Source organism: Chiloscyllium plagiosum, chromosome 7, assembly GCF_004010195.1.
Source record: "Chiloscyllium plagiosum isolate BGI_BamShark_2017 chromosome 7, ASM401019v2, whole genome shotgun sequence".
Taxonomy (NCBI): Eukaryota; Metazoa; Chordata; class Chondrichthyes; order Orectolobiformes; family Hemiscylliidae; genus Chiloscyllium; species Chiloscyllium plagiosum.
In genome coordinates this window covers 59,830,235-59,842,858 of record NC_057716.1, presented here as the reverse complement: position 1 = coordinate 59,842,858, position 12,624 = coordinate 59,830,235, and the positions used below count along the sequence as shown (strand labels likewise).

The 12,624-nt window shown below is 39.0% G+C and overlaps 1 protein-coding gene across 4 annotated transcripts in view; it reads left to right on the top strand.

Moving 5' to 3' along the window:
* The window catches only part of itgb6 (integrin, beta 6), an 88,856-nt gene that overhangs the window by 15,842 nt on the left and 60,390 nt on the right, over positions 1 to 12,624 (top strand). For all 4 annotated transcript variants that reach the window (XR_006312150.1, XM_043693845.1, XM_043693848.1 and 1 more), the window contains 2 exons: positions 3,327 to 3,422; positions 12,441 to 12,530. Coding sequence is in view for 3 of the 4 variants with exons in the window: in XM_043693845.1 (XP_043549780.1) it covers positions 3,327 to 3,422; positions 12,441 to 12,530 (186 nt within the window). In the remaining variant the exon portion in view is untranslated. The remainder of the gene's footprint in view (positions 1 to 3,326; positions 3,423 to 12,440; positions 12,531 to 12,624) is intronic.

Below are 12,624 nucleotides of genomic sequence, written 5' to 3'. Positions count from 1 at the left end.
CTGACTGAGGACTATTCTGCTTAGACTTCCAGGCATTGCCATTTGGCTGTACCACATGCAGTATGATTGATGCATAAGCTGATAGCTGTAGGTGTGACATTGATGTAGTAGAGGGCATATAGCAATATGTCCACCCTCTTGACTAATCCACTATTGAAAACCATGACAAGATACCCAGCTTTGTATCTGTACTATACAGCAAAGCAAGGCAAAATTACTGAGAGTCTTTAAGTTCTGAATCCGATGTCAAAGCACAAAAGGGAAAGACAAGGCAGAGATACCTTGAGCACTCAAATAGATGTAAAGTGACTGAGCACTAAAAAGCAAGAGAGGAGACTTGAGATGTATCATGGTTGAAATGGGCGCTTGCTCTTGTGTGCAAAGTGTTTTGGAAGCAGCACTAAAATAAAAGATACCATTGCTCTCCAAAGTGTATAACTGATGTGCAGACCTGTACTATATGTGGGTTCAACATGTGCCGTAATGATGTGGTGAGGCTGATGCTTGTCTAAAGCCAATCTTCATCGATGGTAGAGAGCTTGGCACAGTCATTGCTAATGGAGCATTACCCCGAAATGTTTGGGACTGCTGTCCAAGCTGGAGGCCCAGAGCAGCAACTGGGGAGCTGGATTCATCAGGTACTGACTCTGAGTTTCACATCATTGTCTAGTCTCCATCTAATGCATAGGACAATAGGAAATTGCATTTCAGTGAGGTGAATTTAGGTACTAATAGCATGCAAGTAGGCCTCTTACTCCTTGCTAGTGAAATTCTTATCTTGCTATTTAAATAATTGTTGCAGAATTAGAATTTTATTCTTGACTGGATGTAGGTTTGCTCGCTGAGCTGGAAGAAATATTTCCAGATGTTTCATCACCCTACTGGATAACATCTTCAGTAGGCCTCCGGGCAAAGCACTGATAATAAATCCTACTTTCTATTATACATTCGGGTTTCTTTGGGTTGGCAATGTCATTTCATGTGGTGATGTCATTTCCTGTTTTTAGATGGGGTCTAACTTGATGTGTTGATAGAGTTCCGTTTGGAATGCCATGCTTCTAGGAATTCTCATGCATGCCTCTGTTTGGTTTGTCCTAGAGTGGATGTGTTGTCCCAGTTGAAGTGGTGTCCTTCCTCCTCCTAGGTTACTAGTGAGAGAGGGTCATGTTGTTTTGTGGCTAGTTGATGTTCATGAATATTAGTGGCTAGTTTTCTGCCTGTTTGTCCATTGTAGTGTTTGTTGCAGTCTTTGCACCGTATTTTGTAAATAACATTAGTTTTGTTTGTTGTCTGTATAGGGTCTTTCAAGTTCATTAGCTGCTGTTTTAGTGTGTTGGTGGGTTTGTGGGCTACCATGATGCTTGACATTGTGAATCTCATTTCTTCTGCTGTCACCATATTTTCTCATCTGACCCATCATTTGCAACATCATTCAGGATCCTCCATCACCCCTTCACTGCCCCCCCCACCCCCTCCCGACCCCCAACAACATTTAAAAGGTTATATTGAGTTAAGAAAGCTGGCTGACAAGAATTGGTTAATAAATGGAATATGAGAAGTCTTCTCTACAAATTGGTTTTGGTTGAAGTCAGTGTTATTGAGATAACTACAGTTCATCCAAAGCAATGATCTTTTTCTATGTTCAAGGCAGGTTATCATTGTATTATATAATAACAATTTATTCTTATATCATACAAATAGAAATTGACTGCATTCTTACAAATAATAATGTTAAAAGATGATATGTCAAATGAGTAATTAAATGGGACCTAAGGCTGAAACCTGAAGCCATGGTGGAAAAGGTCTTGTGGTTCAGAGAAGGGCCAGAAAATTAATGGACCAATAAGATCAATTTCCAGTTTAAACACATTAATTCTCTTGATTGACTCATTGGCTTGGATTTTCCAGTGGCCAGGCATTATTCCAGCATACAGAGGAGTTGTAAATGGTGACCTTGTAGAATCCCCAATCTAGCAGATTCTGAAAGAATTGCCTGGAAAATTGAAGATTCTGTTGGGGGATTCCTCTATACTCTGAATGCCTATAGTCAGAAGTGTAATGGAATAACAGATACATGGGTTGAAAGTTTCCATGATTACGAAATCTTGCTGTATTGCATACTCTGCATACATTTAAACGGGGGAATTTGGAGGGTTCCAGTGGAGTTAAATGCATAGTTACTCATGAGAAGTTAGACTATTAAATACAGAGGACCCCCGATTATCCAAAGGACACAGACAGGGAGTATTTTATTCGGTTAATCGAATGCTGGATAATCGAATGCTGGATAACACAGTTTACCCGAACATTGGGACCTTGCGATCTTGCCGGATAATCAAATGCTGGATAATCAAGGTTCCTCTGTACATAGCTAACTCTTAAGAAACAAATTGACAACATACTTAGCTCACACACCCTCAACTACACCTCCTACAATCACTCTGTACCCTGGGGACACTCCCCAGGACCCAATGCCCTACCCTGCTCTGGGACCCCATCTGCCCTGCTCCAATCCTGACCCCCACTTCTCCATGCATCAAATTCAACCCCCCTTTCCTCGGCCCTGTTCATCCTTCACCAGATCCAACTGCCCAACTCTCCCCCTTGCACTGGAATATTTTGCCAAGAATGTTGGAGTCACTACTTCTGTTTAAACAAAAAGGGGTGAACTAGTATTCTGCAAGAGATTGGGCCAGATTTTCAGATGACTGGCAATGAGTTGGAACTGTATACATCAGAAAAGCAGAGAGTTGGGAGCAATTTGGTTAAGGTTAATAAATAAACATTACTTGCTTCTGTTTATTTAAGATGATTACTTCAAATGAATAGGTTAAGGAGGACCAAATGGTATACTTGCAAATTGCATAAGGGGTTGTACTAGTTTGGAAGTTTGGCAGTTCTTTTGCTGAGAACCTGATGCCAACTGGTGTGGTGAACACTGATTACTGATATTTCTACAGGGCACTTAGAGTCATGGACTCGTAGACGAGTTCCTCGCTGAGGCAGAAATTACCTTGTGAAAGATGCAAGTGTCTGTAGTATAAATTATAACAGCATGATCTCTTGAACGCTTTTATTTTATCTAAACAACTTAAATTTTCTATGTTTTCTTAATTGACTTGGGATTTACTTCGGTCTTTTTCCTTTCCCAGGAATTTCATGGCTGTGGTTGGATGGGCTCTGCACTCAATCACAATTGTATCGGACCTGCTGAATGGAGCAGTAACTCCTTTTCAGACAATTATGTTTGTTTGCTTGTATAATATTCTGCTGTGTTATGAATTCCCTAAATATTTTCATTTTACTTCTTTTCTCTGTATTTGTAGGAATATCCCTCACTTGGGCAGCTAATAGAAAAGCTTGTGGAAAACAACATCTTGCTGATTTTTGCTGTGACAGATAAGCAGCTAAACACATACAAGGTAACCTAATTCAGTATTATAACTGAAAGAAGTAAGACATTTCAGTGGTCAATAAGCAACATATTTAAAGAAATTTTCTGGAGGCCAAAATCCTGTCAGCAAAGTTATAAATTTGCATTTCAAACAGAGTTAAGGTCTGATCGAGAAGAATGCTCTGCAGAATAAGAAATTATCATGGGATTTTTTGACAAACGTAGCACTGAATGCCTACCGATCAGAGGTGTATTGGAATAATAGATACAGTGGTTGGAAGTTGCCATGATGACAAAATCTTGCTTTATTGCATATGTTAAGGAGAAAGGAATAGGATATTGAGGGTGGGTGGGAAGAGGTAATTGGAATTGAAAGAAACTTATGTGGGGTTATAAACACAGGAAGAGACCAATTGGGTCAAATCATTTGTCCCTGCTGATGATTCAGTGTAATCTTTGATTTGTGCATGACTGTTGTACACAGTAAGGATGTATCCCCGACTTTAGACAACTTTCTAGCCTTAGGACTTTTTTCGTGTTCATGCAGGCTTCTTTGAATTTACCAGACAGACATGATTTGTTCAGCAAGCCACAGAGTGCCACAGTCTAATCCAGAGAGTCATAAACTTTTCTTTTAAAACTGCATATCAGCCCATCCAACCGATCACATGAAAGGCAAAGATACCTTTTGCAAGCAATATTTTCAGGAAAAATAATGGGATGGAAGTTTCTCCGTATGATGTCCCTCAGTCATTTGCACTTATTAAGATATACCTGCCCACATTTTCCAATTTTTGACAGTAAATCAAAAAAGGTTTTAGGTAAACAGAGGTATTCCTGAAGATTGAGTTTATTGAAGTAGCAGTGAAATTTGAGTAGAAAATCTAGATCAGTTTTTTGCAAACTAGTACAGAAATTGTAAATGAAACAGTGCTAAATGAGTAAATTATTGTTCTCAATGCTTAATTTCATTTCATTTTTCATTTTGGATGATAGGCATTAGCTTTTGGAAAGTAAATGCATTTCTATTTTGATAATCTGTACCAATGACAATAAATCATATGATGTGTTAAATGCATAATAAAGTTTGCTGCACTCCATGCAATAATTGCTTTAGGTCCAGGCACAGAATAAGGCCTGTTTAATGATGTGAGTGCTAGTTCCATAACACCAATCATCTTGTGGATGTTCAGAGATTGCAAATTTAATGCTATATATCTTATGAGGGAAAAACTTGTATTATGAATCACAAAAGATTAAATTCAGGTGACAGATATCCTTCTCCACACAAACTAATGAAAGCGACGTTGATCAGCACAGTTCAATTTGGATTCAAGCAAGGCTGTGACAGTGATCAGTTAGTGTACCCCAATCCATTGTACCCACCACTCTGCTGTGTTTAATTCCTGAGAAATTGTTAAAGGCTGAGCATTAAAAATGTAATCTAAATGTGTAATAGATAGTTTATCTGAATTTATTTATCAGTAATCATTTGAATTGACAAATATCTAAAAACTATGAAGATACATTTTCCTGAGTCTATACACAGGAGTATTAAATTGTCCCTGTGTTTTAAGTATTAGAAAATTAAAAGCATACATGTGAAAAGACTGTCTCTGATTTTTCATTATCCAGTATGCCTGAGATCCCTTGAACTTTTATTTTACAGATCCACAGCAGTGAGAACAGTGTAAACAAAATCTAACCATATTCTGGTCTGGCCCTTGATCTTTAGTCCTTGAATCTAAATGCAGCTTCTTTCAAAGAGCTTTTGCTTTACCTAGACTGCGACAGCAGTCCTTACTTCCAAAGTGACTCACCTCTGTTTTATAAATCATAAACAGTGTAATATGTAATTTTATCTTTTATTTAGTCGAGGTAATTTATTACCCACTATCGTGGAACATGCCTTCCGTCTAGCATACAATATGGTGAGTCTACATTAATCAGACTGAAAATAAACAATATTGGTGCAAACATTGGTTAGTAATCTTATGAATTGCTGATTACATAATTAGTTCAGGATTTTACACCTGTTAAGCCATTGTAGCTTTAGCACATCATTGGTGTCTGGGTAGACAATATTTCATAAGATGATGTGGAATGAATTTCACATGTTACCAGGGGATGGCATGCCCTAACATGGTAGGTGGGTAGATGCTGCAAATTGGCAATCTGTCTGTCATATATAAAAGTAAATTGTGCTTGTAAGCCAGTTGACCCTGATAATACACTACCCATAACATTGTAAGGTTGGCTTGGGCAGGTGGGTGGGATTGAACCGCCTCCTTCTTTAAAAATAAGTTTTTAAAAGAGTGCAAGGAATGTGTAAATCAGTCATCAGGAAATACCTTCATTACAAGGCCAGGTGGGGATGGGGAGGCACCACTCCTAAAGACAGTACTCCTGCTTTCCTTCATGCTTGCCAGCTCTATAGAATCCAAACCCCCAAACATCTCAGCAACCCTCTCTGATTTGGCCAGATCCGCCCTGACCAATACCCTGAACTGACCACATTCCAGGGATCCATTGAGCTTTCTTATGATGGATGTAAAACTGGCAATGCACGCTGGTAAGCTCCTGGCACTGCTGGTCAGTCAGTTTGGCTCTACTGAGGGGCAGGAGACCTATGTAACCAACATTTTATCCTTCCTCCAACACATTATAACTGCAGGTGGGCTTTTTTTCAGGCTATGCAGTGGCTACGGCTTTCTTTCAGGGAGGGTCTCATTCAACATAATTCTTAATCATCCGCCTACATTTCCACCACCTCCAAAAAGACCCCACCACCCAGGATATATTTCCCTCCCCACCCCTTTCCGCCTTCTGCAAAGACCATTCCCTCCGTGACTACCTGGTCAGGTCCACGCCCCCCTACAACCCACCCTCCCATCCTGGCACCTTCCCCTGCCACTGCAGGAATTGTAAAACCTGCACCCACACCTCCTCCCTCACCTCCATCCAAGGCCCTAAAGGAGCCTTCCACATCCATCAAAGTTTTACCTGCACATCCACTAATATCATTTATTGTATCCGTTGCTCCCGATGCAGTCTCCTCTACATTGGGGAGACTGGATGCCTCCTAGCAGAGCGCTTTAGGGAACATCTCCGAGACACCCGCACCAATCAACCAAACCGCCCCGTGGCTCAACATTTCAACTCCCCCTCCCACTCTGCCGAGGATATGGAGGTGCTGGGCCTCCTCCACCGCCGTTCCCTCACCACAAGACGCATGGAAGAAGAACGCTTCATCTTCTGCCTCGGAACACTTCAACCCCAGGGCATCAATGTGGATTTCAACAGCTTCCTCATTTCCCCTTCCCCCACCTCAATCCAGAATCTGGTTTCCAGCATCTGCAGTCAATGTTTTTACCATAATTCTGCCCAATAAATCTGACCTCTGAATGTTAAGAATCCAACAGTGCAACATAGAATTACAGCATCTGTGCTTTTCTTTAAACAGATATACTGAAGTGTATGTGCAAGATTCATTCATTGCACTGCAAAATTTCCAATTTTATCTTAGATGTAATCCACTTACAGAGATGGGACTTTGACACATTATTATGTATAACTTTAGTTTATTTCATACATTAAAAACCTTTTTCTTTACGGACATATCTACCAATGTAGAAGCTCAGCAGAAGTGAGTACAGATTTAAAAAGCTGGCAGTTGAATTGCATGATGAACAGGCTGGAATCATACTGGAATATGACAACCATGCAGTCTTTATAAAGGCCAGCAGCCTCTTACATTTATAATAGCATTCAAGCTACATGAATAATATCTGCCCTGTGAAAAGAACCCAAAATGATAGCTACTACTTAAACAACTGAGTGGGTGACAGGCTACTTTATATGATCAATTTGAAGGGCTTATGCCCAAAACATCGATTCTCCTGCTCCTTGGATGCTGCCTGACCTGCTGTGCTTTTCCAACACCACACTCTTGACTCTGATCTCCAGCATCTGCAGTCCTCACTTTCTCCTAACAATTGAGTGCCATCAATTCAGTTGTTGCAGTGTCCTTACTCGGGCATTGTAACGTCACAATAGCCAAAAGAAATGGTAGAAATCCTTAATAAGTGTATAGCTGAATTAGGATTGTGATTGAGTAACAGAAAAATAGGAACTAAGCTGAAGAAGATTGAACCTTCTAAAACCCAATACAATGGTCAGGATTACGGAAGTGAACATCTGAAGCTGATGTTTTATTAAGAATTGTGTGACACTGGGCTAAACCTTACTTTTTTCAGTTTAGTGTCATTTGTCAGGGTTTTTGGAGTTGTTGACAGCATGGCCTAGCAAGATCTTTCATCATATTTTACTAATATGCCTTATTAACTAACTATCCCGCCCCTATGGTATCCCTCTCATCCAATTCCAGCCCTATTCCCTGAACTCATAATTCCCAGGACAAATCACCAGTGCTGGAGTTAATCAGCATCTCTGGTGTCAGCCCCATCTTTAAAAGCCCATTGTGCAACCAGACAAGCACTGTCAGTCTGGGGCTACATTGTACACTCATTGACATTTACCCTCATGGTATACAGGAGAAAATCAAAGCTGCACTTTACAAGCAGTGATATGGATTACGGGATGTCCTCTTACTACAGGGACCAAGACACCACATTATGCCAGCCTGGATCAAGGTGCCCTCTGGATTATAGCCACCTAAAGGAATGCAAAGCATTGTACGGAGAAGGTCAATGAACTTCTCTACTCAGCTAGGGTAATCAATACCATCTTCTCTGCTATGTCATACTTCTTTTTGTGACTGTAAACCCAAGCTTCCTCCAAGTCAAAAAAATATAGTGAGTTGCTCCTGAAACCAATATAGTACTCACTAAACTTCTTGGACAATTCTGCCAAATTTCCCACCATAGCCCACATTGTTCAGGGCCACTGTTTTATTGTGTAGAAATTAAATATTAAACAAAGGATCCAGAAGAAAACTATCAATATTTTAACACATCAGGGAGGTCAGCAGCTTATTGGGTGTAGCAGAACTTCCAACCCAAAAGTCTTACTAATGAGACAAATAACCAAATAATTTTAGCGAGTTTTGAGAACCTACTTACCTACCACCCTTGAGAAAAGGAACAGGAAGTGACTTTGCCACAGGAAATGACATCACCAACCCAAAGAAGCCCTAACATATAAATAGAAAGTAGGAATTGTCAGCAGGCCCACTGAAGATGTTTCCCAGTAGGGTGACGAAACAGCTGGAAATGAACCTTCAAGCTCAGCAAGCAAACCTACATCCAAAACCAAAAAAACAAATAATTTATTTTGCTGCTTTTGATTGATATTTTGGCTAGACATCAAGAGGACTTCCTTTTTTTCCTTCAAATATAACCACATGACCGTTTATATCACATGAAGAAGTAGATGTTGCTTTATTTTTCATTTCATTTGACCCTGACATCTCTACAACAGTGCTTCTCCAACTTTTTCTGAATGTGTCCCCATTTTGAGGCTTGAAAATTGACATGATCCTCTCAATGAGATCTGTGAGAGCAAAGGCCCATTAAAGGGGGAGCACTGCAGTTGTAACTTGGTCTGAACTCCTTGGCAGCCATTTCTGCCTCAGATCTCACACTCAAAATGTTAGCTCATGAATCCCACTTGGGGGTCCTGACCCCAATTTAGAAAGGTCTTCCCTATGGTGCAACACTCTTTCAACACTATATTGAAATATTAGCCTAGTTCATGCAATTGGACTTAAACCATTACAATTCAACTTCTGCTACGATACGGGTATGCTGGGCGGGCCATTGATTTTATGGCTGAACTGTTTGATTGATTATGAATTCAGTTGTTTGACGTCAAATTTCTCTTTTGTTTTGAAAAATGGATACCTGTAGTTCATGCAACTGAGTGATGAAAAAGATAAATTAATAAGTTATGTTAAAAGAAATGAAAAATGCTCTCTCTTTAAAGTTGCATTTGGAAGTGTGGCTGTCAAGAGGGTATCTTGGGTAATTTCCTCTTCCTTTTCCCTCCTGGAAGTTCTTTTTAGATCAATGAGTTGACATCTGACCTGGTTTGCAATTTCTCTCACGAGCATTCCAAAGATTAACGACAAGTTTCTGACTCAAACATAACACATTATTTTAGATTACAACACTTTAACAGAATTTTACTGTCATCAAGATTGATTTTGGTCAGCAGCCTGAATGATTTCAACCAGTGAACATTATATTTGGCTTCCTATGTTGTTTTGCTGCTCAGTGCTGAATGGCACATTGAGGATCTGTTTTAACTTATAACCTCAACTTTCACCAATAAAAATAGTTTTTCTCCCATTCAATCTTAATTTTCATTAAGATCCGCTTTGGTAATGAGCAGAGTTCTACTCAGCCACTTAATTTATTTTTGGTAAGCAACATTATTAAACAGTTGACTAATGAAATATAAAGAATGTCAAACAGTTCTCTGAAGCTCTGTTCAATACCTCAGTGTAATACCCATAGGAAATACGTATTTAGGTTCTCATTCAGCACCTTTTGAAAAATAATTTGTCCAACTGGATTTGTACATTTCATTATAACTGTTTGAGATATTCTTCAACACAATGTAGGTTTGCCATTTGATTATTGACATTTCGATTTGCATGATCACCAAACAGTTTCTTTTCATTTATGTAAAGATTGTGTATTCCATATTCTAATGGGGTTTTCCAACACTGATATGCAAACACACATTAGCAAATGCCCCATTTGAGACAAGTGTGGGAAATAATTTATGACTAGTAGTTATATTTTTGATATAAATGATTTTGTTATATCTTGGGCAATCAATTATTTTCCGTTTTTTTGGATGTACGTTTGCTCACTGAGCTGGAAGGTTCATTTCCAGACGTTTCATCACCCTACTAGGTAACATCTTCAGTGGGCCTCAGGCGAAGCACTGCTGAAAATTCCTGCTTTCTATTTATATGTTAGGGTTTATTTGGGTTGATGTCATTTCCAGTGGTGAAGTCACTTCCTGTACTTTTTCTCAGGGGATGGTAGATGGGGTCTAACTCAATGTGTTTGTTGATAGATTTCTGGTTGGAATGCCATGCTTCTAGGAATTCTTGTGCATGTCTTTGTTTGGTTTGTCCTAGGACGGATGTGTTGTCCCACCCAAAGTGGTGTCCTTCCTTATCCGTAAGGATGCTATTGAGAGAGGGTCATGTCATTTTGTGGCTAGTTGGTGTTCATGTATCCTGGTGGCTAGTTTTCTGCCTATTTGTCCAATGTAGTGTTTGTTACACTCCTTGCATGGTATTTTATTTTGGACAAACAGGCAGAAAACTAGCCACCAGGATACATGAACACCAGTTAGCCACAAAACAACATGACCCTATCTCACTAGTATCCTTACATACAGACAGGGAAGGACACCACTTCAACTGTGACAACACATCCGTCCGAGGACAAGCCAGGCAAAGACATGCACGACAATTCCTAGAAGCATAGACTCTATAGGATTCCAACCAGAACTCTATCAACAAACACATCGAGTTATACCCCATCTACCATCACCTGAGAAAAAGAACAGGAAATAACTTCACCACAGGAAATGACAGCAGCAATCCAAAGAAACCTAACATATAAATTGAAAGCAGGAATTATCAGCAGTGCTTCGCCTGGGGCCCACTGAAGATGTTACCTAGTAGGGTGACAAAATGTCTGGAAATGAACCTTCCAGCTCAGCGAGCAAACCTACATCCAGAACCCCAACCTGAGCTAAAAATCTTCTCAAAATTCTATTTGTTTCTTTATTTTGTGTAGTTCTTTGAGATGTTTACAGATCTTGTGTTCCTGTAGCATCACACCTCATTGTGAGTGCTCTAGTAAATACATAATCTGACTCTTCCCCAAAACAGCAAGAGTAACTTGATACAAGACAAATGAATACATCTGTTTGGATAAGTGCAACTGAGTGGATATTCTCCATTATGTTGGACTTCTGTGCATGTATGTTGTAGCTAAAGCATGTTCCTCATTAAAGTGAGGACCATTTTTGCAGTTGATAAATATTCTATTGCTACAATATTGGTACCATTTTGAGAGTGCAGTGTTTCACAATCTATTTGCATTGCTGAAGTAACATTTACTGATGACATTCTCCAGGTTTCTGCCAACTCGTTTTCATCAACTACATACTGATATTATGTACTTTTTATCTCCAATCTATACAGGGATAACACTAGTTCTATGTGTGTAGCAGGTTTTTGTTCACAGTGCTTTAAAATGTTTATTCCAAGGTTCAGCTTCCAGCACTTTCTACAGCTTTGTTTCCATTTCTGAGTCAGTGTGAACCAAACAAGCATCATGAGCAGGCTCCTATAATTAAACAGAAGAATTGAACATAACAATGTTTACAGATATGTTGAAACACACACTGAAACAATTGACTCAATTAACTTAAATAGATTAATTCCCGTTTGCTCTATATTCACTGTGTGCATTGAAGAACTGGAATCTAATGTTCAATATAATTTCTCTTTTTATATTTGTACTGTTATTTGAATTGCAAGTTGACAAGAGAAAAACATATAATAATTACTGCTGCTTTAAATAAGGTCTTTGTTGCTCACTTGTATTTCTCTGGCTTAATGGTGGTAGCCTTTTTACATTTTGCAATGTGTTGTCGGTTGATTTAATATTTATGTCACTTTAGTCACCACTATGTTGCACATGATATGCATTAGTCTCCAAGTACTTGGAAAACTCCTAACAGTTCTAGATTTGACATTATTACACTTCACATCATTACAATTTAGAAAACTATGTCCGTCGACAACATTAAATTAAATCCGAGTTTGAGAATAGGCAAAATGTTCAAGTCAGTAGCTACAGTATTTCCAACAAAAGTCAATTGATTTACAGAAACTGTGACTGCATTAGTTACCCTCCATTATTATTAGATTTTATCATAGCCCTTCACAGTTTTAGGAATAAAGGTGCATACTTACAATTATACAGCAATTTATTTTATGGGAGCATCTGTTGCTTTTAAAATTAATTTTCACCTAATCGTTACATTCTTGTAGAATTATGCAACACTGATACCTGGTGCCACAGTGGGGCGACTCGCAAGTGATTCTGGAAATATCCTTCAATTGATTATTAAGGCCTACAAGGTACATTTTTGTATTTTGTCATTGAACAGAAAAGGAGAAACTCAAAACCAATTACCATGATAACATTTATGATTAGTTACTCATTTCTTTATAA